Source organism: Macaca thibetana, chromosome 2 (assembly GCF_024542745.1).
Source record: "Macaca thibetana thibetana isolate TM-01 chromosome 2, ASM2454274v1, whole genome shotgun sequence".
In the NCBI taxonomy this organism is placed as follows: domain Eukaryota; kingdom Metazoa; phylum Chordata; class Mammalia; order Primates; family Cercopithecidae; genus Macaca; species Macaca thibetana.
The window spans coordinates 91,165,428-91,192,582 of NC_065579.1; the positions used below are offsets into that span (position 1 = coordinate 91,165,428).

Consider the following 27,155-nt stretch of genomic DNA (forward strand, 5'->3'; position numbering starts at 1 on the left):
TTCAATAATAAGAGACGGATGGTTCCCTGTAGTTAAGAGAATTGTAAATAGAAGTTACATTTAATAACTGTCTCATTCACTTATTTATTTATTTATTTTTTTGGAGACAGGATCTCACTTAGTCGCCCAGGCTGGAGGGCAGTGGTGCCATCATAGCTCACTGTAACTTCAAACTCCCAGGCTCAAGTGATCCTCCACCTCAGCTCATTCACTTATTATTATATTTAGTATAATTTTAGGAGTAAAAAGACAACAGATTGCAGCACTTCCATTTCAAGTCGAGAACTGCATTCCATATTTGAAACTATACATGAGGTTAAAAGAAAATTAGCAACATGTCAATTTTAGTGTTTTTCTTGAGCTGTGACAACATAAAATATTTACATTGCTTTTTAACCTGCTCACAGAAAATTCACCACCAAAATCAAAAGAAAGTGTTTAATACTGTCCCACAGGCTTTTGCCCCTTCATACTACTACAACATCAAAAATATTTATTATGGGACTTTTCAGGACCAAGTCAATGCCAGAAAAGTAAAAGCATATTTATTTCATTTTAATCAGCCTAATTTCCATATGCCTATTCCTAAAATTTTTTTCTTGTTTTCCTTTCCTATAAAAGCATATTGGAAATTTGTAAATTACAGAAAAGTATAGAAAGAAAGTAAAACCAACAATAAATCCACCATAGACAAACCACAGTATTGATAATCACTTCTTTCTAGTAGTTTTTGATGCTATATATGGATACTGGATTTTGTAACATAAAATTGGGGTTCTACAAATTGTATTGTTTTGGTTTCCTTTTATCTCATATTCTTACATATTTTCCTCTATTATTAAATATGCTTTAAAATTGTAAGTCTGAATGACTTTACAAGGTTTTACCATATAGATACCATAATATAATTAATCCAAATTTTAGGACAATTAGAGCTATACTACACTTTATCATTGCTAAAGCTACCTTAGCTAATATAAGTAAAGCACTCATAATACTAATAACTTATAACAATGTACATGATAATAGCTTTATATGTGTTTGTTGTTACTACTTAAAACAAATATCACATTTAATTTGCTGGCACAGAATGGCTTGATAAAATACATACATCAGTTTATACTATTCTCAGTGTTTCAAAGGAAACCAGATTCACATCAGAATAAACTAGCCAAGCACTGATTTTCAGGGAAACAAACATGAAATTAGGGTTATTCCCTCAAATTACCTCTTTTTGTTGCCGTTCCAGTTCTCTCATGCGTATATCTCTTGCTTCTGCCCGGGCAGCCCGTTTTGCTGCCAGCCTTGCCTCTGCCTGAAAAGTAATATAAAACTCAGCTTTATACAACACAAACAAAAACAACCTGTACACCAGATTTGAAAATAAAGAAAAAATGGGACATTACTGTGCAAAAGGGGTGGGGAGGACAAGATATTATCTATCAGCAAGTTTGATTGATTGCTTTAATCAACTCTTATAAACTCATTTTTTTCTCTAGTTCCTAAGTCTCTCCTCAAATCCGGGCCTTTACCTTTAACTTCTTGTTTGATTACACACTCAACACACTTTCACACAGTTTGTCATATGCCTCTCCAAACTTACTCTTTTTCCAGCATTTTTTCCCCATTGATTCAATCATATAAACTAGAAACTTCAGAGCCAACCTCTCTTTCACTTTGGACACTGCCAATAATCAGTCTCCAAGTACCGACAATTCTCCACCACTGAGTCTCTATCAAACCCATCTCAGCTTTCTTTATTCTCACTGTTCCTGCTCATTTCAGGAACTCTTCATCTCCCCATTCCCCAACTCTCTGTTTTAAAATTGAGACAGAATTCACATATCATCAAATTCACTATTTAAATGTATACAATTCCGATGCAGTGGCTCATGCCTGTAATCCCAGCACTTTGGAAGGCCAAGGCAGGAGGATCACAAGAGGCCAAGAGTTTGAGACCAGCTTAGGCAACATGATGAAACCTGTCTCCACTAAAAATAAAAAAAATAGCCAGGCGTGGTGGCACACACTTGTAACCCTAGCTACTCGGGTGGCTGAGACAGGAAAATTACTTGAACCTGGAAGGTGGAGGCTGCAGAGAGCTGAGATCACGCTACTGCACTGCAGCCTAGATGACAGAGTGAGGCCCTGTCTCAAAAATAAATAAATAAATATATACAATTCTGTGGTTTTTAGTATACTCACAAGGATGTGCAATCATCATGACTAATTCCAGAACATTCTCATACCCCAAAATGAAACCTGGTACCCATTAGTAGGCACTCCCCATTAACCCTTCCTCCCAGCTCCTGGCAACCACTAATCTACTTTCTGTATCTATGCATTCACTTATTCTGGACATTTCATATAAATGGAATCATACCATAGGAATTCTTCATCTCTTGTTTGCACTACTGCAATTACCTCCAAATCCATCTACCTACTTCCAGAATCTGCCTTATAATTTATCTTCTATATGGTTATATGATGGACAAATCAGCCTTTCAAAACGTATTATTTCTGATCACGTCATTCCACTGCACAAAATCCTCCACCAGCTCCTTATTACTTATGGTTAAAGCAAAAACTCCACAGAATAGCACAAAGGGAAGAACAGAAAGAAGAAAGGCAAAAATGAAATAAGGCTCCTCACAGTCAGTTCCCCACCTTATTTCCAAGTCCAGTAGTCCCCCCCTTATCTGTGGTTTCAGTTACCCATGGTTAACCAAGGTGCAAAAATATTAAGTGGAAAATTCCAGAAATAAACAATTCATAAGTTTTAAACTGTACGCCATTCGGAGTAGTATGATAAAAGCTCTCAGGACGTCAATCATCCCTTTGTTGAGCATATCCATCCTGTCTATGCTACCCACTTGTTAGCTGTCTCAGTTATCAAATCACAGTGATTGTGTTCGAGTAATCCTCATTTTATTTAATAATGGTCCTGAAGAGCAAGAGTGATTCTGACAATCCAGGTATGCCAAAGAGAAGCCATAAAGTGCTTCCTTTAAGTGAAAAGGTGAACATTCTAACCTTAATAGAAAAAAGAATCATCCACTGAGGTTGCTGAGATCTATGGTAAGAACAAATCTTCTATCCATGAAATCGTGAAGAAGGAAAAAGAAATTTGCGCTAGATTTGCTGCCGCACCTCAAACTGCAAAAGTTACAGCCACAGTTCATGATAGTTAAGATGGAAAAGGCATTACATTTGTAGGTGGAAAACATGAACAGAAACGTGTTCCGATTGATAGCAATCAACTTTGCTACTATCCACAGCTTCAGGTATCTGCTAGAGGGCTTGGAATGTATCTCCTATGGATGGGGGTGGTGGAGACTACTCTACTTGCTCCACGTGTACTGGATGCATCCCATCTCTCTCCATTCCTGGACTCTATTGTGTTCTGTTATGCCTCTCTTCACAAACTGTTTGGCAGGAGCTGTTCTCCCTTCTCTTATTCAGTAAAATATTACCTTCTATGAAGATTCCTCCCAGTCCCTCTTTCATAAAGTAAGGCTCTATACCCATGTCTCTATTGTGGCTTTATTATGTTGTATTAAAATTCCATGCTTCTCTCACCCCACAACTTTTACGCCTTAATGTCTGCTAAAAAAACAAATGAATTGCAGGGCATAGGTCACCGTATCAAGGAAATGAGATAAGGAAGTAGCTTAACGTGCCACGTGAAACTTAGAAATCTACTGTCTGGTTTCTATATGGTAGTGGAATGGTTTCCTCTGTCCTTGGTCACATCTTAATTCTGATTCAGACTATTCCCTTGGATAATAGTTGTTGTCTTCCCATTTTGTTATATTTGTGCCCAAGTCTCATAAGAATAAACTCAGCCAATGTTTAAAAGGATCTACTACATGTAAGCAATTATGCTAGGTGCTGAAAATACAGAGTAAGATATGCTCTGCCCTAAAGCAACTCACAAAGTTGAAGGATACAGAAACACAATGCTTATGGGAAGGAAGCATGTAGGAGGGAGAAATTAGTTTCGCCTGGCAAAGTCATAGCAGGCTTCTAAGAAGCAGAGAGAGTTAAATAGTTAACTGCTACTCAACTATTCCAATTTTGGCAATTTCCCAGTCTGTGTAACTGGTCTTTCAATAGAAAAACCCCTGCAAAGTATATTGTAATCTACCAGCCGTAAGCTGTAACCACTAACAATCTAGAGCAATTAGTTTTCTCCCATGAATTTTACACTGGCCTCCATCTTTTCAAAACCTATGCTCTGCTTCAAGTTATCTGCCTTCTTCTCCCCTCTATCAGTAGGCACTACTTTCTGATTAGAGTTTCTTTTTTTTTTTTTTAAATAGGAAAACACTTCAAGGCTTTTATGCTTCAGTAGATAGCAAATACATTTTAAAATCACAAAGCATCAAAACTTTCAAACCTTTTTAAGAAAGCCCTATCAGTGTGCAGGAATTTTCATTTACATGTATATTAGCTTTGTACCCGAAGCTTCCTTTAGAAATTTAATTCAAGAATGCCAATTTTATCCTTCTAAGATTTGTCTGTGGCCAATTCTGTACAATCTATACTAAAATGAGACTTCCTTCACAAAACCCAACTTAGAGATAATTAAAATATATTCTTTAATAAGACATTTTTAACTACAAAAAGGAAAGGAACAGAAAGAACATGGGCTTCAGAGACACACAAACACTCTTCCCTTTGTTACTTAGCCAACTCAGTGTTACCTCCCTTGGAGACTGTGTTGAAGAGAGGCCACTAAAACTACATGCTTTAAAAGAAATAAATGGGATTTAAAACTACTTTATCTGGTTCTTTCTATACTTGTTACTAGATGCTTGAAGGAACATGGATTAGCAGGAGTAGCAAGGAGCCAACACTGATTCCAACCTAGTAGACAAAATATTATGATATATTTTAAAATTATTTTTGAATAGACAATTATGGGTACATAAAACACACTTCTAGGTAGTTAACACTAGCATTTTCACCTCAGAATACAATCACATGAAAGAGCTGCTACAGAATCATTTTAATATACACCTCATACATACAAAACAAATGGGATACAACAATAAAGGACAACCAAGATTTAACTAAATTCACAGTAAAGGCTGGGCGTGGTGGCTCACCCCTGTAATCCCAGCACTTTGGGGGGCCAAGGCGGGCGGATCAGTGGAGGCCAGGAGTTCAAGACCAGCCTGGTCAACATGGCGAAACCCTATCTCTACTAAAAACGGAAAAAATTAGCTGGGCGTGGTGGTGCACACCTGTAATCCCAGCTACTCGGGAGGCTGAGGCACAAGAATCACTTGAACCCGGGAGGCAGAGGTTACAGTGAGCCGAGATTGCACTACTGCACTCCAGCCTGGGCAACAAAGTGAAACTCTGTCTCAACAAACAAACAAACAAACAAACAAAACAAAATAAAGTTGGCTAAAACACAGAATTACCATTTGATCCAATAATTCCACTTATGGATATATATACAAAAAAACTGGAAAGCAGAGACAACATATATTTATATACCAGTGTTCATAGCAGCATTATTCACAATAGTCAAAATGTAGAAACAACCCAAATATCTATCAATGGATGAATGGATAGACAAATTATGGCATATACATACTTTGGATTATTCAGCCTTAAAAAGAAAATTTTGATACATGCTACATGGATGAATCTTGAAGACATTATACTAAATGAAATAAGACAGACACAAAGGGACAAATATTGTATACTTCCACTTAATGAGAAACCTAAAGTAGTCATATTCATACAGACAGAAAGCAGAATAGTGGTTGCCACGGACTGAGCGTAGGGGGAAATGGGACTTACTATTTAATGAGTACAAAGTTCCAGTACTGGATGATGACAGAGTTCTTAAGGATAGTGGTGATGGTTGCATGACAATGCAAATGAATGTAATGCCACTAAACTATATACTTCAATATAGTTACCATGATAAATTTCATGTTACATATATTTTACCAAAATAGGTTGGCTAATTTAAAAGTCAGAATAAGATATAAATTAGAAGTATTCAGAAGCCTAAATTATTTAAATACTTTTAGAGTCTTTAGGCTGATATGACCCCAACTGTTATAATAAAGTTAATATAGAAATTCAGAAACTGAAAATTCAGGTTCAGAAGTTACCTGAAGTCAGGTAGGTCATAGGACCAGGTTTCTAAAAGTGATTCTGATTATTACGCTTCCAAATACGAGGCATATTAAGATTGATTATAAAGGATATATCCTATTGCATATTTATAGAAATTTATTCTTCCTATAGTAAAAATGATAACACAAAAAAAAAATTTAGATACAATTACATTCATTTCTCACTACATGCTTGAGTCAAATGGAAACATAAAATGACAGCGAAAATCGAGGCCGGGCATGGTGGCTCACGCCTGTAATCCCAGCACTTTGGGAGGCCGTGGCGGGCGGATCACAAGGTCAGGAGTTCAAGACCAGCCTGGCCAATACGGTGAAACCCCATCTCTACTAAAAATACAAAAATTAGCCAGGCATGGTGGCGCGTGCCTGTAGTCCCAGCTACTCGGGAGGCTGAGGCAGAAGAATCACTTGAACCTGGGAGACAAAGGTTGCAGTGAGCCGAGATGGCACCACTGCATTCCAGCCTGGGCAGCAGAGCAAGACTCCGTTTAAAAAAAAAAAAAAAAAAAAAAGTGAAAATCATGGGCTTTGATCACTCCCAGAAGAAATGCATTAGGTTGTATTTAAACTCACAGAACTTTTAAATTTGTAGAATATTCACTTTATCACTCAATGAATAATTAGGAATCATATAAAGGGCACTAAGAAAGAACTTCTCGGCCTGACGGTGGCCTGTCCCAGTTCGAGCCAGTACCTCACTGCAGCTCACAAGAATTTGTGGATTTGGGGGTGGAACTCCATCAGGAAGAGCACAAAAAACTGCTCTTCAGTCATTGCAGAGCTACAGCTACAGTTAGCCAGACACGAAGTTGTCGTGAGAGTCGTCTCCACAATACCAACAGCTTGTGTCTGGCAGAGCCGGTGTGAGACGAGACAACGCTGTCCCACCTCCGGCGTAACCAAGAGTTTTGTCCAGATCTTTAAGCACATACCAAGAGTGAGGAGCCAGAAGACAAGCACATACCATGGCACTAAGACAGATTAATAAGGAACTTAGTGCTTTGGCCCATGATCCTCCAGCACAATGTTCTGCAGGTTCAGTTGGGGATGATACTGCAGATACTTGCCAATGAAACCATTGGCAAGCCACAATTATGGGACCTAATGACAGCCCATATCAAAGCAGTGTATTCTTTTTGACAATTCATTTTCCTACAGACTACCCCTTCAAACCACCTAAGGTTGCATGTACAACAAGGATTTATCATCCAAATATTAACAGCAATGGCAGCATTTGTCTTGATATTCTAAGATCACAGTGGTTGCCTGCTTTAAAATTATTTCTAAAGTTATTTTATCTATTTGTTCACTGCTATGTGATCCAAATCCAGATGACCCCCTAGTGCCAGAGAGTGCATGGATCCATAAAATGGACAGACATAAAAGTACAATAGAGTATCTCAGGAATGGACTCAGAAGAATGCCATATGATGCTACCTTAAAGTCAGAATAATCTGCATTATAACTGGAATAAACTTTAAATTACTGTTTTAAAAAAAAAAAGGCTCTGTGCGCGGTGGCTCAAACCTGTAATCCCAGCACTTTGGGATTACACTTGAGGCCTAGGCGGGTTGATCACTAGGTCAGGAGTTCAAGACCAGCCTGGACAACATGGTGAAACCCCGTCTCTACTAAAAATACACAAATTAGCTGGGCATGGTGGTATGAGCCTGTAATCCCAGCTACTTGCGAGGCTGAGGCAGGATAATCACTTGACCCAGGAGTGGAGGCTGCAGTGAGCCGAGATTATGCCACTGCACTCCAGCCTGGACAGAGCAAGACTCAGTCTAAAAAAAAAAAAAAAAAAAAAAAACAGAACTTCCAGGAAAAGAGAACTAAACATGTACTATGGCTTATGTATTTCTACATTAGATACTTCCTCTACCAGCAGAATTTTGTATTATGTTCTTTTGGAATTTGAGAAAAGTAGATGAGATACAATAAAAACACAAATAATTTTAAAATGAGCAAAGGATTTAAATAGACATTTCTCCAAAGAAGATGTAAAAATGACCAATAAGTACATAAAAAGATGCTCAACATCATTAGTCATTAAAGAAATGTAAATTAAAACCATATTGAGATACTCGATATCCACTAGGATGGCTATAACAAAAAATGTTTTTCAACTAAAAATAACCAAAATTGGCAAGCATGTGGAGAAATCAGAATGCTCATATAGGAGAAATCAGAATGCTCATATATTACAGGGGTAAATGTAAAATGGCACAATTGCTTTGTAAATTGCTGAGGCAGTTCCTCAAAAGTTAAATACAGTGATACCATCCATCCACCTCTAAATATGTACCTAAGAGAAATGGGAACATATATCCACACAAAAACCTGTAAATGAATGTTCATAGCAGCATTATTCATAATAGTCGAAAAGTAGAAATAACCCAAATATCCATCAACTGATGAAGGAACAAACAAGCGAGATTATCCATACAATGGAATATTATTCAGCCTTAAAAAGAAATGGAGCACTGAAACAGGGTACAACATGAATGAACCTTGAAAACATTTTGCGAAGACAAAGAGGCCAGACACAAAAGGTCACATATTGCATGATTCTTTGTGTATGAAATGTCCAGAATAGGCAAAAACATAAAGACAGAAAGTAGATTACTGGTTGCCAGGGGTTGGGGAAGGGGAAGATGAGGAGTGACTGCTAAGTGGTATGAGGTTTCTTTTTGCGCTGATGAAATATTATGTAATTAGGTAGGTGATAGTTGTGCATCTTTGTAAATATATTTTAAAAAACAATATTTTTAAATGGTGAATGGTTTTGATGGCATGTGAATTATATCTCAATTTAAATTTTTTAAATAGATGAGACTGAATGCATCAAAAATGCCTCAGCTAAATAAATACTAAAATACATAAAATTCTAATATATAAAATTTAATATATAAAATGGGATAAAGGGGAGTTTATAACCTATTAATAACAAGTTTGGAAAATGCTAAGTTAAACTTTTTTTAAAATCACAGTCCTTAATAATATGCTTTATGAATTTCAAAGAAGAGGACAGAATATATAGTATTTCTCAGACTTGACCACATTACTAAATAAACCCTAAATGATACTTCAAGGGTCATGCTCCAAGAAACACAGTTTGGGAAATAATGATTAAATAATACATCAGGATCCAATTACAACTGTACTAAATCTTACCTTTGCTCTTGATATTTATAAAATTAAACTAAATTATCTGAATAACCACCTCACAATAGAAAACCCAAACTATCCAGATAATATATCTACCATGGTTTGACCACTTACTTAGCAAGGATAAATCCTTATTTTCTTTCTTTTTTTGCGGGGTTGGGGGCGGGGGGCAGGGACAGGCTCTCACTCTGGCACCCAAGCTAGAGTGCAGTGGCGTGATCTCGGCTCACTGCAGCCTTGACCTCCCAGGCTCAAGTGATCTTCCCATCTCAGCCTCCTGAGTAGCTGAACCTATAGGCATGCACCACGACACCCAAACAATTTTTGGTTTTGTTTTTGTAGAGACAAGGTTTTACCGTGTTGCCCAGGCTGGTCTTGAACTCCTGGACTCAAGCAATCTGCCTGCCTCGGCCTCCCAAAGTGGTGGGACTACAGGTGTGAGTCACCATACCTGGCCTTATTTTCTTTTATTCCACAAAATAACCCCTTGAAGTACAGAAGGGTTAAGTAACTTGCCTTCCCCCAACAAGCAAATATTGGAGCTAAGATCTACATCCTAAGAATCTTACTTCAGTTCACACTCTTAACCGCATTGCCTCCAACTTACATATTTATAGTCCAAGTATAATTGCATATCCTTAGACAAATCATAAAAGCTTACTTTGGATAATTATCCTAGGATTTTCAACTTAGCACGGATTATCTCTTTTCTATGAAATAATACTATTCTAGTTCTCTGAATAGAGAACTAGATATGTAGACAATCTTCTCCTTTTACTATACACGGTATCTACTAACCAAATGTAGATATCTCCTTTTACTGTACACAGCCTTTACTCTCATTTTTTACTCCACAGTTTCAACTACCAGCCAATGAGAATGACTCAAATCTAGCATCTCAAGCTCTGACTTCTCTACCAAAATAAAAACTTACATTTCTAACATCTGTCTTGTCAGCACCAAAACCAGAGTGAATAAAATCAATCTCATCTTCCCCCAGCCAACGGGCTTTGCTTCCTTATTTTCCAGTCTCCAGAAATGGAATCTTGCCACTCTTGTTCAAACCCAAGGTCTGAGGACCTCCTATTTCCTTAACAAATCTTCCTTTACAACATCCCTTGAATCCATCCTCTCCACCTACTCCAACAGACTCCCTCCACTTCCAAACAGGCTCCTAGTACTTTCACTTACAATACATCAAGTTTTCTAGGCCGGGCGCGGTGGCTCAAGCCTGTAATCCCAGCACTTTGGGAGGCCGAGACGGGCGGATCATGAGGTCAGGAGATCGAGACCATCCTGGTTAACACGGTGAAACCCCGTCTCTACTAAAAAATACAAAAAATTAGCCGGGCGCGGTGGTGGGCGCCTGTAGTCCCAGCTACTCGGGAGGCTGAGGCAGGAGAATGGCGTGAACCCGGGAGGCGGAGCTTGCAGTGAGCTGAGATGCGGCCACTGCACTCCAGCCCGGGCGACAGAGCAAGACTCTGTCTCAAAAAAAAAAAAAAAAAAAAAAAAAAAAAAAAAAAAAAGTTTTCTAATTCTAACAAGTTTCTCCATCTCAACTCTATCCCCATCCTTACTATTCCATTGTGGAATTAATTTACCTGAAACAAGGAACAAGTGAGGTAAAAATGTCTCAAAGTAAAATGTGATTAGTTATATTCTGTGATGCCCAATACCCAAAGCACTCTTAAACTTTCTGATATTTAAATGTGGATTTTGTTACTGCTTCAGTTAAATAAACAGAGGGGAACAGGCTAAAATTAACTTGTTGTGGCTCATGGTGGCATTCCAAATCAGAGACTCCTGTGAGGCCAATCAATCATATTCTAAATTTTCCATCCATCCAATGGGTCTACAAGTAGGAGGAATCTACTCAATGGGCTAGGCAGTGCTGTTTCCCTAAAATATAATCCATAAATTGAATTTCACTTGAGACTACTATCTGGGAGGAGGAGAAGGGTATGTATATTTAAGTACTGTATCTAATGAACCACAAATAAGTGTATTTCTTCAGGATGTATGTACTCTAAGTAGTAGTTCCCCCCTATCCAAGGGAGGTAAGTTCCAAGCCCCCACATAGATGCCTGAAACTGCAAATGGTACCAAACCCTATCCCACTGACATCAATCAGAACATGTTTCTGTTCATGTCTTCCACTCAGAAATCTAGTCTTTTCCATCATAATATACTTATCACACACACTGGCTATAACTTCTGCGGTTTGAGATGTAGTAGGAAAACTAGCATAGATTTTTCTTTTCTTTCTTCACTATTTCATGAATAGAAGATGCGTTCTTACCATAGACCTTAGCAACCTCAGCACACAATTTTTTTTCCTTACTAAGTTGAGAACTTCCATCTTTTCACTTAAAGGAAGAATTTTATGGCTTCTCTTTGGCATATCCAAATTGCCAGAATCACTCTTCCTCTTTGGGGTCATTATTAAATAAACTAAAGGTTACTCAAACACAAACAATGTGATACCATGACAGTCAACCTGATAACAGAGCCGGCTCCCGTGAGACTATCTAGCAGGTAGCATACACTGTGTACATACACTAGACAAAGAGATGATTCATGTCCTGTACAGGATGATACGAGATTTCATCATGTTACTCAGAACAGTGCACAATTTAAACAAAAATAAACAAACTATTTCTGAAATTTTCTATTTAATATTTTCAAACTATGGTCAAACGTAAGTAACTGAAGCCTCAGAAAGCAAAATCACATGAAGAAGAGACTACTGCACAATGAACCATACAAGGTTTTTAAAAACAAAATGGGTACCAATCAATGTGTAGCCTATTTAAAAAACAACAACAAAAACAGGAAGGTATTTCCAAGATATATAATGTAAATGATCTGATTTATCAATGGAAAAAGTTTCTCTGCAAGACCTTATCAGTTCAGCACTTCTTTCATTATTTCAGTTCTGATACTTTTAGTATTTCCCCTCCTGTGCCAATGTTTTCATGACAGAAGGCATTTTAAGGTCTGAAGAAGGCATTCCCTCCACACCCTCCAAAGCCACTAACAGACTTCCCAGTCTTCCCTTCTTTCTTACTTTCCCTGTGGTTCTACTGGAAGAGCTGTCTCTTCTGTTGTTGAAAGTCAAACCCTCCCAAGCCCCATCACACACACTCACACCCATACACGCCCTCCATTTTATAATGTCCTTCCCTGGACTTTGTCCCAATCATCTGATCTCTCTTCTGGGTCTTTGCTCTCTACTTCTATTGGTTCACTCTCTTCATCATAACTAGGTTCAAAGTCTCTCTGATCTTTAAAAGGCAAACAAAAAAACTCACCCTGGTCCAATTCTACCCTATCTTCTCTTTACAGCTAAGCTTTCTCACACCTCCCTTCTCACTTCTCACTCTCTTCAAATGACTGCAATCTGGCTTCTGCTCACATCGCCTTATTGAAATTGCTCATCACAAAAGTCACTAATGACCTCTAACTACCAAACCCAATAGAATTTTTCTATTCTTATCTCATCTGTCTTTTCTGAACTTCTGCTATCACTAAACACACATTCTTTCTTAAAACTCTCATCTCAGCTTTCTCCAATACTAGTGTCTCCTGGTTTTCCTCTTTATTCTCTCCTCTCTCTCCTTCAGAATCCTTCATAAGCTAGCATCCTAAATGTTAATATAACCAAAGCTTTCAAGCTTCAGCTCTTGCTCATTTCATTCTATGTTCTCTTCTGGGTCATACTGTTAGTCTGTAAATCTCTATGCCCAAGCTAGAATTTTCTCCCACAATCCTGATCCAACTGGCTATTAAAAATTGAGGCTGTGTTCACTATGGCAGCACATATACTAACATTAGAAAGCTACAGAGATTAGTATGGCCTCTGTGCAAGGGTGACATACAAATTTGTAAAGCATCTTTATTTATTTATTTTTTTATTCAGGCCGGACACAGTGGCTCATGCCTGTAGTCCTGGCACTTTGAGAGGTGGGCAGATCACTTGAGCTCAGGAGTTCAAGGCCAGCCTGGGCAACATGTAAAACCCCATCTCTACTAAAAACAAAAATTAGCCAGGCATGGTAGCGCAAGATCTTGCCACAGTGCTCTAACCTGGGCGACAGAGTGACACTCCGTATCCAAAAAAAAAAATTGAGGCTCTCCCACTAGAACCTCAGACTCAATACAACCCTAATTTAATTTATAATCGTTCCCTTAACCTTCCTCTTCTTTTTTATATTTCCCATCAACTACCCCATTACCCAAAATATGACACAAAGACTCATCATAAGGGTCCTTCCTCTTTTCTATTCTCCCTCCATATTCAGTTGCTAAGTCTCAACTACTTTGCTCCCATCAAGATTCTCTTTACTATTTCTTCCATCCAGACCTTCCTCTGTATTCCCATTGTCACTGTCTTATTTCATGTTCTCATCATCTTTCACTAAGATAACTACAACAGCTTCATGACCAGCCTGGGCAACAAAGCAAAACCCCATCTCTACAAAAAACACAAAAATTAGCTGGTTGTCGTGGTGCATGCCTGTAGTCCCAGAACCCAGGAAGCGGAGGTTGCAGTGAGCTAAGATTGTACCACTGCACTATAGCCTGGGCAACAGAGCGAGACCCTGCTTCAAAAAATAAATCAAAAACTATAACAGCTTCCTAACTGTTTTCTGCCTTCTACCTTCCACCACTCACTCTCCACTGGGTGGCTAAAGCAATTATACTGTAATTCAAATCTGAAAAAGGATTTACCCTTTAATGGCTCCCCACAGCTTTGAAAATCAAAAGTAAATTCCTCAGCACACAAATCTTTTCATGATTGGTCCCTATTTCCTCTCTAACATCACCTCCTCCCATTCCCTAGCCCCTCTCCAGTTATACTGAACTACTTACTATTCTGGCAGTTTTCCACCATAGTGCTACCTGCTTTACACCCCTGTGTCTATAGAGCTCTTAGAAGGCAATATACAAAAACCCTATAAACAAGGTTTATGGTGATACATATTAAAATGTTTTTTTGAAACCAGACAAACATTTATTTCTCATTTGATTTCATTAGTTCAAATGTTTAAAAACTGGAATAAATCCACCTGTCTTTTTTCTGGGCTCTTCCTCCAATGTGTGTTAACCTGGCCAAGTATGGCACATGCTGCTGCTGAATCCTGGTCCTCCAAGACCTAAGAGGCTCACCCCAGGCAGGGCGCGGAGTCAAAGCAAATAAGAAGGTGGTCACAGGTACAGTCTCAGTAGCATCAGACATTGTTTGGGCTGATTCCTGAGGTATCTCTCCTGTCCCTCAGGACAGCCAGGGTCTGGCACTCTAAGAAGTAGCTACTGGCTCATGATCATATGACCACTGCAGGAACACCAACCCCAGCAGGTCCCAGCGCCAGCCAGTTTCCTCTGAGCGGCATGTGAGAATGGGCTTCCTGCCTTTCTGTTTGTTTTTATTTTTATCATCCAGATCTAGTTTCAAAGAGCTCCAAAATGTCCTTGCCACATGTGGACTTGAAAGCAAGAGATGACTTTTCAGAGCCATATTCTTGTTGCATTTGGACAAAACGAATAATGTCTTTCATAGTTTCTTTGTATTTCTCTTCAATAGGTGGTTGACCCAACATTTTTCTTTTTTTTTTTTTTTTTTTTTTTTGGAGACAGGGTCTCACTCTGTTGCCCAGGGCATGATCATAGCTCATCACAGCCTCGATCTCCCTGGGCTCAGGTAATCCTCCCACCTCAGCCTCCTGAGTAGCTGGAACTACAGGCACATGTCACCATGCCTGGCTAATGTTTGTATTTTTTGTAGAGACAGGGTTTCACCATATTGCCCCAGCTGGTCTCAACTCCTGGGCTCACACAATCTGCCCACCACCTCGGCCTCCCAAAGTGCTAGGATTACAAGTGTGAGCCACCACCCTCGGCCAACCCAACATCTTTGCCCTATACAATGAAAATACAAAATACAAAATGAGAATACAAAAAAAAGAAGCATTACATTGTAAAAAATTAATTTAATTGGTCCAAAATATACTTAAATTAAATAAAATATGCATTTCAATAAAAATGTCTACAGTGAAAGACTTTATGCATTCTGGGAAACTTCACGACATCTAGATAGGGCCAACATGCACAGAGGACACTAAGGGCATTTGCATCCAATCACAATTTGCAGCAGGCTTCTTATTCCAATCTGCAAGTTACACTGAACACATCATGAGCATCACTTCAGCAGAAAACCAATTTTGTCTGGGAAAAGAATAAGAAAGCTCCAGCCTCAATTCTGGGTCCATTACAACTTCTCAAGAATATCACCAACAGCCTAAACAATATGAGTTCAAAAAAGTAAACATGTTAAGACGATATAGTTTAGATGTCTCTTCCAAATATCATGTTGAGATGTAATCCCCAGTTTTGGAGGTAAGGCCTGGTGGGAGGTATTTGGGTCATGGGAGTGGATCCCTCACAGCGTGGTGTGTCCACACAACAGTTAAGTTCTCATGAGATCTGGCTGTCCCCCTTGCGCTCTCATTTCTGCTCTCACCACATGACATGCCTGCTCCTGCTTCACCTTCCACCATAAGTAAAAGCTCCCTGAGGCCTCCCCAGAAGCCAAGTAAATGCCAGTGCCATGCTTGCACAGCCTGCAGAACGATAAGCCAATTAAACCTCTTTTTTTAATAAATTACTCAGTCTTGTCTATTAGCAATGAAAGAACAGCCTAAAACATAAGGTAAGCAGATAATTCTTTAGAAACCCAAATACGTTTTCTTGCTGTCTTTATGTTGAATTCTCCATCTACAATGGGCAGTCATGAGGATGGTCTTCTTCAGGACAACATGGTCACAGGACTGGGACAATGCAGGGGGACTGAGAGGGAGAGTCAGGGGACAGGGGAGAGGAGGCGCTGCCTTTTGCTGCTTTTTCACGCTAGAGACAAACTATAACACACAATCCACGGGCCTGCAATCTTCTCCTTTTATCATCTGGCATTAACACTTGATGTAGTCATCTACTTTATTCAAGAAGTCCTCCTTGTCCCACAAATGATGTTCTGCAGCTTCAACATTCAGTGGATCATCAAAATTCAGAAGATTAGTAAACAAATAATTTAATCTCCAAACAACATCCTTCAATGTTCTCGTGGGAGCCCAGCCAGTGCTGTCAATCGAATGTCCTCAGTAAACTTTAGATGTATTTCCCCCATCTCTGTGATGTTGGGGTACCAGATCCTGGTCAGGCATTTGACTTTGGAAGGCACCATGTTACAAGCATCAGGAAGTCCAGTTTCAAGCTGAAATTTTCCACCCTGGTAGTAACCCTTGTCTGGGGTTACAGTCAGCAGAAAGCAATGAAGCTTTTTAGATCAGGAAATACACTTGACATATACAAGGTAAATAAGCTCAAGCTCTGCAACCTCTTTAACAATCAACTTGTCTCTCACAGAACCCTCTGAGTGGGGCCAGATGCTATGGCTGACATCCCAGACCCTTTGAGACTGTCATCGTTTGCTTACAGGTGTCAGCATTACTCCTGCCTTTACCCTGGGCACCCCAAGACATGTGAGGCAGGCCTGACACCCAACACCATGCCTGGCCTGGGCAGTGGTGGCAAGACACAGCCCCTCATAGCTACATTGGCTCCAGGTGGCAGGACCAGAAGTCATTAGAACTTTTAAAACATGAACAGGAAGGACACATTTTTATTTTATCACACTGAATCCTTAATAGAAGGAAGGAGGGGGATAGGCCTGGGGAACGAAACAAAGGACCTTAAACTTGGTTTATATCTCTTTCTCCCTTCCTTTCTTCCTAACATTTTAAAGAAAAGATCTGAAACAACTGTGACAACATGTTAACATTTGATAATGCTGGGTGCTGGACTCATGGATACTTATATTATTGCCAAAATCTTAATGTTTTTCAAAAACAAGCCAGGCATGGTAGTGGTGCCTGTAATCCCAGCTACTCAGGAGGCAATGTGGGAGAATCACTTGAGCCTAGGAATTCGAGTCTGGCTTGGGCAACCTAGCAAGACCTCATGTCAAAAACAAAACAAAACAAAACAAAATACTACAGTAGTACATGAAAACACACTCAAATGACTTTAAAAGAAGAAAATCCTCTAGCTTTAAAACTTTTGTATCACAGTGTTGATGGTGCTAAAACTGCTATTTTACAGGAGGCAAATTTACAACTCATAATTTGACAGAAATGCACCAAACTGAGCCAACAAGGTCTGAAATTGCCAGCCGCACATACATCCATAATATAAAACCTATGCAAATGGCATGGACAAAAGAGAGATTATGTACAATTTAGGCCTTTAAAGACTATGCTTTAATTTCAAGAAATTTGAAATATAAAATTTGAGAAAGTAAAACATTCAAAGAAAATGACTAACTCAGGTAGCAAAGACTCAGAGTTCACTGTGTTTAATTTTGTTTACTCTTCCATGACACTCATGCCAAAAAAACACTGAAAGACAAATTAAGAGACATAATATTTACTGTGTTGCCATGGTTTCCAAATTAACAAAAATTATTGCTCTATTTCCTAGCAACTTCCCTTTAGTACAAAAATTTGTAATTAAATCTTACAACATGATTATGTTTAACCACTTTAAGTTTTTGGTAGTTGAGGACAAATATTTAAATTTTTCTGAGCTTGAACACCAACATGTGGTAAACTATAGAAATTATAACTCATCTTTTTCTGATGTCAAACAACTATATCTTCCATTTACTCAGAGACTTTTTGACAGCAAAAATATTCTTTTGGAATGAGAGACGACTTTATACAACCCAATAAACAGTATATAAAAAGTAAAACTTTGGATCTGCAATGACATATTTAACCAAAAATACTAATTTGGGGACTAACAAAAATACTTGTGATGGGGGAAGAAAAGGTGTTGCTAGTAATGTCTTCAAATTTAGGTTAATGATATTGTGCTATCTGAATATTTTTCTCCAAATCCCTATAAGTCCCAGGAATGGCAAAGATTATGACAAGGAAAGTTATACCAATACTTTTCAGTCACACTAAGACAAAACTAAGTTTTAAGGCTCAATAATCCTCCCTGAATTCCAGTAAGAGGAATTCCATCAAGGGACAGTGAGATGCTGAGAGTAACACTGGCTATCACAAAAAGTGTACAGGACCAGGCTCTAGAAGTAGGGAAAAAGTACAAGCAAAGTGTAACCCCAATCACATCCCTTACCCTCCTCTTTTGCCTTAGTTCCAGTGTGTAAATGGAGAAAACACTGAGTCTGCACTCAAAGAAAACTGGCTGAGGGCCTGTAATCCCAGCACTTTGGGAAGCCAAGGCAGAAGGATCTTTTGAGCTCAGGAGTTTGAGACCAGCCTGGGCAACACAGCAAGACTCTGTCTCTATTGTTATTATTAATAATAGTAACAAATAAACAAATAGAATTGGCTGAATTCATGCACTAACACCACCTGAAGGAATCCTAAATGACTAAAACCACAACTTAGATTTGCTCTTTCAAAGAATCTGTCTAATAAAAACAATAGGCACAAAGGAGGATAATTATTTTTTAACCGGGTAGAAATGGACAGAAAAACATTCACATTTTATAATTTAAAAAAAACTCATATTTCATAATATTCTTTCTTTTTTAAGAGACAGGGTCTTGCTATGTTGCTGAGGCTAGTCTCGAACTCTTGCGCTCAAGCAATCGTCACACCTCAGCCTCCCAAGTAGCTGGGACTAACAGGTATGCACCACTGCACCCGGTCATTTCATAATCTTCTATGAATTTTTGTGTACCACCACTGAAAACATGAGTATTTTAAATAAGAGTAAATAAGAGTAAATAAGAGTAATTCTGCCTCCTGTGGAGTTTCTTTTCAGACAAATCCAATTTACACAGAATAATCCAAACCAAACACATGGGATAATATCACTGAACTGCACACTTTAAAAAAAGAAATCCAGGCTGGGTGCAGTGGCTCACGCCTGTAATTCCAGCACTTTGGGAGGCCAAGGTGGGGGGATCACCTAAGGTCAGGAGTTCAAGAACAGCCTGGCCAACATGGTGAAACCCCATCTCTACCAAAAATACAAAAATTAGCTGGGTGTGGTGGCGCGCACCTGTGATCCCAGCTTTTCGGGAGACTGAGGCAGGAGAATCACTTGAATCTGAGAGGAAGAGGCTGCACTGAGCTGAGATCACGCTACTGCACTCTAACCTGGGTGACAGAGCAAGACTCCACTTCAAAAAAAAAAAAAAAATCCAAATGTTCTAGCAGACACAAATGTGAAACAGCCATGGAGCTTCCTTTCTTACCTCTTACAAGTAAATTTACACGCCATATTTTTTATTTTTAGAGGTGGGGGTCTCACTCTGTTGCCCAAGCAGGAGTGCAGTGGCAGGATCACAGCTCACTGAAGCCTTGAACTCCTGGGCTCAGGCAATCCTCCTACCTCAGCCTGCTGAGTACCTGGGACTACAGGCACATGTCACCACACTCAGTTAAACCAGTTATGTTTATGTGTAAATTCTGCTCAACACAAAAATCTCTGGATACTCTTTACTAGACTCCAATTCTTATGATCTTTTCCTGAATGAGCTCAGGAGTTCGAGACCAGCCTGGGCAACATAGCAAGACCCTGTCTCTATTAAAAATAATAATTATTACATAATTATTAATCATAGTAAGAGATTAAATGTACAGACTCTGGAGCCAACCTTCACGAGTTTGAATCCAAGCTCTGCTATTTCTTACCTATGTAACCTTGGGGAAGTCACTTATGACTTCCTCTTCAGGATCCTATCCTCTAATCTAGAAAAGATAATCAGTTTCTATGTCTGACATTCATTCTCTAGATTTAAGAGAACTATGCATAAGAACATCAATTTTCTTTGGGTTCTGGACTTTGGAAGAAATCACAGAATTTTAGACCCAGAAAAAAAATCTCAGATCATCAGGGACAAAAATCAGCAACATTTTTGTGGCTGGGCATGGTGGCTCATGCCTGTAGGCCGATGCCGGCGATCACCTGAGGTCAGAAGTTCAAGACCAGCCAGGCCAACATGGTGAAACCCTGTCTCTACTAAAACTACAAAAATTAGTTGGGTGTGGTGGCACACGCCTGTAATCCCAGCTACTCGGGAAGATGAGGCACAAGAATCACTTGAACCTGGGAGACGGAGGTTGCAGTGAGCCGAGATGGCGCCACTGCACTCCAGCCTGGGCGACAGAGTGAGACTCTCTCTCTCAAAAAAAAAAAAAAGAACATTCTTGTGACTTTCACTTGAAGAAGTATGCATAAAATGTGTTTTCTTCGTAATTTCAGCTCTAAAACAAGAAAAGCAATAATACTCCAGGCTTCCGTGATGCCTTAAAAAGACTTTGCAAACCCTTCAAGAGGCTTCAATTTCTTCTCAAAAGGAAACTCACCATTAACACTCACCAAACTGACTATGGTAAGGCAGCATAACTAGCTTTCACTCTACCCTCATCATTCTCCTTTTGAGAGGCTAGGTAACTAAGGGTCCCCAATTTGATACACCAGGTATGTGCTTTCAGACAATTTCATTGAAAGTCAACTCTGAAATGGCATTTTTCACAAGCCCATGAAAATATCAAAGCCAAACACACACAAAAGGTAAGCATTCAGATTGGTCTTCTGAAACCCTAGGGAAAATGATCCCTTCCGACATTTGCTCTTTTGAGTTCTTCCTACAGCTATAATAGCCTGAGCTCCCAGAGCTAAACAGCAACATGCCTATTACAGACAGACAGGACTTATAAATCTACTCACATTCCTGCCTTCACAGAATAGTCTTCAAACATTTCAATATCTTTTAAAAATGCACTTAGAGGAGGCCAAGGCAGGTGATCACTTGAGTTCAGGAGTTCGAGACCAGCCTGAACAACATGGTGGAACCCTGTGTCTACTAAAAATACAAAAATGAGTTGTGCATGGTGGCACATGCCTGTAATCCAAGCTATTCGGGAGGCTGAGGCAGGAGAATCACTTGAACTCAGGAGGCAGAGATTGCAGTGAGCAGAGATGGCATCACTGCACTCCAGCCTGGGCAACAGAATGACATTCCGTTTAAAAAAAAAAAAAAACCCACCACACTCAGAGGCCGGGCGCGGTGGCTCATGCCTCTAATTCCAGCACTCTGGGAGGTGGAGGCAGGCAGATCACTTGAGGTCAGGAGTTTGAGACCAGCCTGGCCAACACGCCGAAATCCTACCTCTACTAAAAGTAAAAAATTAGCCGGGCATGGTGGTGCTCACATGTAGTCCCAGCTACACAGGAGGCTGAGGCAGGAGAATCACTTGAACCCAGGAGGCGGAGGTTGCAGTGAGCCAAGATCATGCCACTGCACTCCAGTCTGGGCGACAGAGACCCTGTCTCAAAAAAATAACAATAATAAAATTAAACATAAAAATGCACTCAGGTTTTTCAAGATGAAAAAGCATTCTGGGCTGGGCACAGTGGCTCATGCCTGTAATCCCAGCACTTTGGAAGGCTGAGGTGGGCGGATCACGAGGTCAGGAGATCGAGACCATCCTAGCTAACACGGTGAAACCCCATCTCTACTAAAAAATACAAAAAACTAGCTGGGCGAGGTGGCAGGCGCCTGTAGTCCCAGCTACTCGGGAGGCTGAGGCAGGAGAATGGCGTAAACCCGGGAGGCGGAGCTTGCAGTGAGCTGAGATCCGGCCACTGTACCCCAGCCTGGGCGACAGAGCAAGACTCCGTCTCAAAAAAAAAAAAAAAGATCACACCATTGCACTCCAGCCTGGGCAAGAAGAGCAAAACTCCATCTCAAAAACAACAAAACAAAACAAAACAAAACAAAAAACAGCTAAACATATTTCCTCTAAAGTTTTAAAAGTATTGTATCACATATTAGACACTCATCATGCAAATAAAGTCCTGAATCTTAACAATGAAAACTGGTCCTTTTCCAGGTTTCAAGTTAAACTTGAGCCTTTTTATCTTGTTACTAAAGTTGCCATATGCATGTTCAGAGCTCTGAAGACATAAATAAAAACTAGAATTATTGGTTTTTTATATCCTTTTATAGTAGTAATTTTTATTATTATGGTATACATTCTAATAGAATAACTATAAAACTCAGTTATTTCATAACAAAATAATCACATAAAGGAAGGATAATAACCTGGAAGTATTAAAAAGTGACCATTCAGGATAGGATCATCTGTATATTTGGGTTCATGGTCCCCAAACTTGGCTGGCCATCAGAATCTCATAGGAAGGAGTTGGGGGGGCGGGGAGAGAGAGAGAGAGAGAGAGAGAGAGAGTGTGTGTGTGTGTGTATGTGTGTAGTTAACTACAAATTTCTGCCTGGGTGTAGTGGTGCGAACCTGTAGCCCCAGCTACTCAGGAGGCTGAGGCAGGAGGATCACTTGAGCCCAGGAGTTCAAGTCCCGCCTAGACAACATAGCAAGACCTCATCTCCTTCAATCAACCAATCAATACAGATTTCTGGGCTCAACCCCCATAGATTCAGATTTACTAAGTATGAGGTATAGCTTGGGAATCTGTACACTGATAAAGCTCCCCGGGAGACTCTGATGATCGGTCATGTTTTAGAAAACCTATCGTAATAAGTTTATTTTACAAAAAGAGTCCATTTTACCTTTCTACCAGTCTTCTATTATCATTTTCAATTTCTGCTTTTCTGTTTTTTGTTTTGAGACGGAGTCTCGCTCTGTTGCCCAGGCTGGAATGCAGTGGTGCAATCTCAGCTCACTGCAATCTCCGCTTCCTTGGTTCAAGCAATTCTCTGCCTCAGGCTCCCGAGTAGCAGGCGCCCACCACCACACCCAGCTAATTTTTGTATTTTTAGTAGAGATGGGGTTTCACCATGTTGACCAGGCAAGTCTTGAACTCCAGACCTCGTGATCCACCCGCCTCAGCCTCCCAAAGTGCTGGGATTACAGGCGTGACCCGCCACGCCCAGCCCAATTTCTGTTTTTTAATAAGCAACAAATAGCCTACTGCAAGCCTAACACTGTTCTAAACGTTAATGTGCCTTATCTTCTCTAACCATCACAACTCTGTGAGACAGGAAAATAATATTACTGCCATTTCACAGACGAGGAAACTGAAGTCTAGAGAAGTTTTAACAAAATTATTCAACCAGCAACTAGTATAGCCAGAATTCAAAGTCACACTTGTAAGTCTCCAAAACCTACCTCTCCTGGAACATGAACAATGACTCAAATGGCTGAATTTTTAGCCTTGCTTCTGATACATTTTAGACAGTTATCTGAACATCATCTGTTTCCTCAGCTGTAAACATGGCTAATAATAATATCTATCCTACTTAGCTCAAGACTTTTGAGAGAATCAAGATGTGAAACTGCGTTCAAAGTCACAAACAATTACTGAAAAACAAAAAACAAGCTATTAATGGTGGAATTAGAGAGGACTGAGAAACAATCTGGCATAGTAAAAGGTTAAATGCACAGACTCTGGAGCCAAGCTTCAGGGTCTGAATCCAAGCTCTACTATTTCCTAGCTATGTAACCTTGGGGAAGTTACTTAATTTTTCTGTGCAATGGTTTCCGCATCTGCAAAATGCAGATAAAAAAACTGATTGCAGAATTTTTTGCAGAATTTTATAAGGATTAAATGAATTAATGCATGTAAAATGCTTAGAATAGTGTTTGCCACATAGTAAGCACTCAACAAGTGCTGGATGTTAGAATCCTATACAATTTTTTTTTTTTTTTTTTTTTTTTTTTTTTTTTGAGACGGAGTCTTGCTCTGTGCCCCAGGCTGGAGTGCAGTGGCGCGATCTCGGCTCACTGCAAGCTCCGCCCCCCGGGGTTCACGCCATTCTCCTGCCTCAGCCTCCCGAGTAGCTGGGACTACAGGCGCCTGCCACCTCGCCCGGCTAATTTTCTTGTATTTTTAGTAGAGACGGGGTTTCACCGTGTTAGCCAGGATGGTCTCGATCTCCTGACCTCGTGATCCGCCCGTCTCGGCCTCCCAAAGTGCTAGGATTACAGGCTTGAGCCACCGCGCCCAGCCTACAATTTTTTAAAGAAAGCATCACATTAAAAAAAAAAAAAAAGTTCAAATACTTAGTGACAACACAAAAGGACACTAGAAGGTGGTGGCATTTTCCTCCCTTATAGAAATCAGGGTAAATCCTGCCAATTTTGAAAGGAAACATTCTGGGTAGTTTCAATTTTCAACTACAATTATGTTGCTTCCAAAATGCTTCATTTGTGCAAATAGTTAAGATCACTCGCTGTAAAGTCGTATCTACTTTTTCATTTTTAAGTATCTTTTAACTGAAAAATATCTCTTTGATTTTTATTTTAAGTTCTGGGATACATGTGCAGGACCTGCAGGTTTGTTACATAGGTAAACATGTGTCATGATGGTTTGCTGTACCTATCAACCCATCACCCAGGTATTAAGCCTCATATGCATTAGCTATTTATCCTGATGCTCTCCCTCACCCCACTGTGCTCCCTCTCCACAGGCCCCAGTGTGTGTTATTCCCCTTCCTGTGTCCATGTGTTCTCACTGTTCAGCTCCCACTTATAAGTGAGAATATGTGGTGTTTGGTTTTCTGTTCCTGTGTTAGTCTGCTGAGGATAATGGCTTCCAGTTCCATCCATGTCCCTGCAAAGGATATGATACAGTTCCTTTTTATGGCTGCACAATATTCCATGGAGTGTATGTACCACATTTTCTTTATCCAGTCTATCATTGATGGGCATTTGAGAGTTGATGTAACTCAAATGTAACCCAAAACTATAAAAACCCTACAAGAAAATCTAGGCAATGCCATTAAGGACATTAGCATAGGCAAAAATTTCATGATCAATAGCAATTGCAACAAAAGCAAGAATTGACAAATGGGATCTAATGAACTAAAGAGCTTCTGTAAGGCAAAAGAAACTACCATCAGAGTGAACAGACAAACTACAAAATGGGAGAAAGTTTTTGCAATCTATCCATTTGACAAAGATCTAATATCCAGAATCTGCAAGGAACTTAAACAAATTTACAAGAAAAAAAAAAAAAAAAAAAACCATTAAAAAGTGGGCAAAGGACATGAACAGATACTTCTCAAAAGAAGTCATGTATGCAGCCAACAAACATGAAAAAAAGCTCAACATCACTGATCATTAGAGAAATGCAAATCAAAACCACAATGAGAAACCACTCACACCAGTCAGAATGGCGATTATTAAAAAGTCAAGAAACAACAGATGCTGACAAGGCTGTGGAGAAATAGGAATGCTTCTACACTGTTGGTGAGAATGTAAATTAGTTCAACCATTGTAGAAGACAGTGTGGTGATTCCTCAAAGACCTAGAACCAGAAATACCATTTGACCCAGCAATCCCATTACCTGAAGGAATATAAATCATTCTATTATAAAAATACCTGCACATGTATGTTCACTGGAGCACTATTCACAACAGCAAAGACATGGAATCAATCCAAACGCTCTCACTGATTTTTAATATATTTTTGTTATAGTAATATCACGATTTCTTATCAGGTTTTAGGTAGTAACTTTCCTTTGCTTCAAATAGCCTCCTACAGCATTTGACTTCTAATTCAAAAGCTAACTGAGTAGCTTCCAAAAGGAAAATCGTAACAATGAGCTGGATCAAAAGAGTGTGTAATGTGTCAAAAGGAAACTACACTATTCCTAAATGAGTTATTTACTAATAACAAAGAGGAAGTGCTATGGTAATAATTCTCACCAAAAAAATATAATTTAATGATGCTCTTAATGATGCTCCAAGCAACTCTCATACCATATTAGTTTACGGTCAGTCTGCAGTTGCAGATAGAGTTTGAAACAAAGTTGGCAATTGACTAAGAAATCCCAGCTGGTAGTCATGTTAAATTTCCAATATACTGCAGGAAATGTTGCCAGTGATTCAACAGGTGACACCCCTTCCCTTTTTCTTTTTTCTGAGTTACAACAAATTGAAACAAAATTGCCCCAGAAGTTCTGTTACCAACTAAAAGAATTAAACATAAAAATTCCACTGCAATGTTTCAAAAAATAAAACACTGAATCTGAACAGACAAGAAATATTGTTTCCATCAACATTTATATACCACCTCTAAAGCATATTAACAGAATAGCCCAATGAGTATGTCTATATAGTCCTCATATCTTCAACATTCTAATTATCCTAAGTTTACATTCAAAAGATTAATTATAAATTTCAATACATTATAACAAGTACATGGAACTCAAGTAACCCACAAAAATATAAAGAAAAATTAATTTTGGATGCATTGGATATTGTGAAAATTGATTATATACATTGGAATTATCTTGTCATACCGAATTAAATTAGAGTCACGAGACCAGGGGGGAAGAAAAGGAAACGAAAAGCATTTAGGGAACAAGCACCTGCCCAGGGATTATCTGGCAAGCCAGCTGCTGAAATGACCTATTATAACCTTAAGATCAGTTTTACCTAGTAGCTGCGGAAACGAACTGCTGTAACTCTAAGACTAGTTTTACTTTCCACAGTCACTCACAAATCAGAGCATGCCAGCTCCCAAAAACTTTGCTAGTGCCAATGCATTTTCTTTCAAAACAACGCATAACATTTCGCTAATAAAAACCTCAATCTTTTCTTTGTTCTTTGGACATACCAAAGACCAATGCAGTCTGTGTGTATGCCCAAATTACAATTCTATTGTCTCAAATAAAACGTGTTGTTCAGAGATTCATCTCTATATTTGATTTCTGTTGATAATATCCAACTATATTTTATTCTAATACACTATTTTAGAGACCAGTTATAACATGTTGCTCATGATAAACATCTGAAATTA

At 39.2% G+C, this 27,155-nt stretch overlaps 1 protein-coding gene, 1 non-coding gene and 2 pseudogenes across 25 annotated transcripts in view; 2 read left to right on the plus strand and 2 right to left on the minus strand.

Moving 5' to 3' along the window:
• The window catches only part of LRRFIP2 (LRR binding FLII interacting protein 2), a 129,197-nt gene that overhangs the window by 74,559 nt on the left and 27,483 nt on the right, over window positions 1–27,155 (minus strand). For all 23 annotated transcript variants that reach the window (XM_050780315.1, XM_050780313.1, XM_050780311.1 and 20 more), the window contains one exon: window positions 1,229–1,315. In XM_050780315.1, coding sequence (XP_050636272.1) covers window positions 1,229–1,315 — 87 coding nt within the window. The remainder of the gene's footprint in view (window positions 1–1,228; window positions 1,316–27,155) is intronic.
• On the plus strand, window positions 6,533–7,592 carry LOC126948489 (ubiquitin-conjugating enzyme E2 D3-like; annotated as a pseudogene).
• On the plus strand, window positions 13,136–13,239 carry LOC126949451 (U6 spliceosomal RNA). The gene has a single exon (XR_007723749.1). It is a non-coding gene; the product is annotated as a U6 spliceosomal RNA (small nuclear RNA).
• On the minus strand, window positions 15,301–20,775 carry LOC126947737 (NEDD8-conjugating enzyme UBE2F-like; annotated as a pseudogene). The gene is made up of 2 exons (XR_007723186.1): window positions 20,751–20,775; window positions 15,301–16,822 (listed from the first exon to the last, which is right to left on the minus strand). The product of XR_007723186.1 is annotated as an NEDD8-conjugating enzyme UBE2F-like (transcript).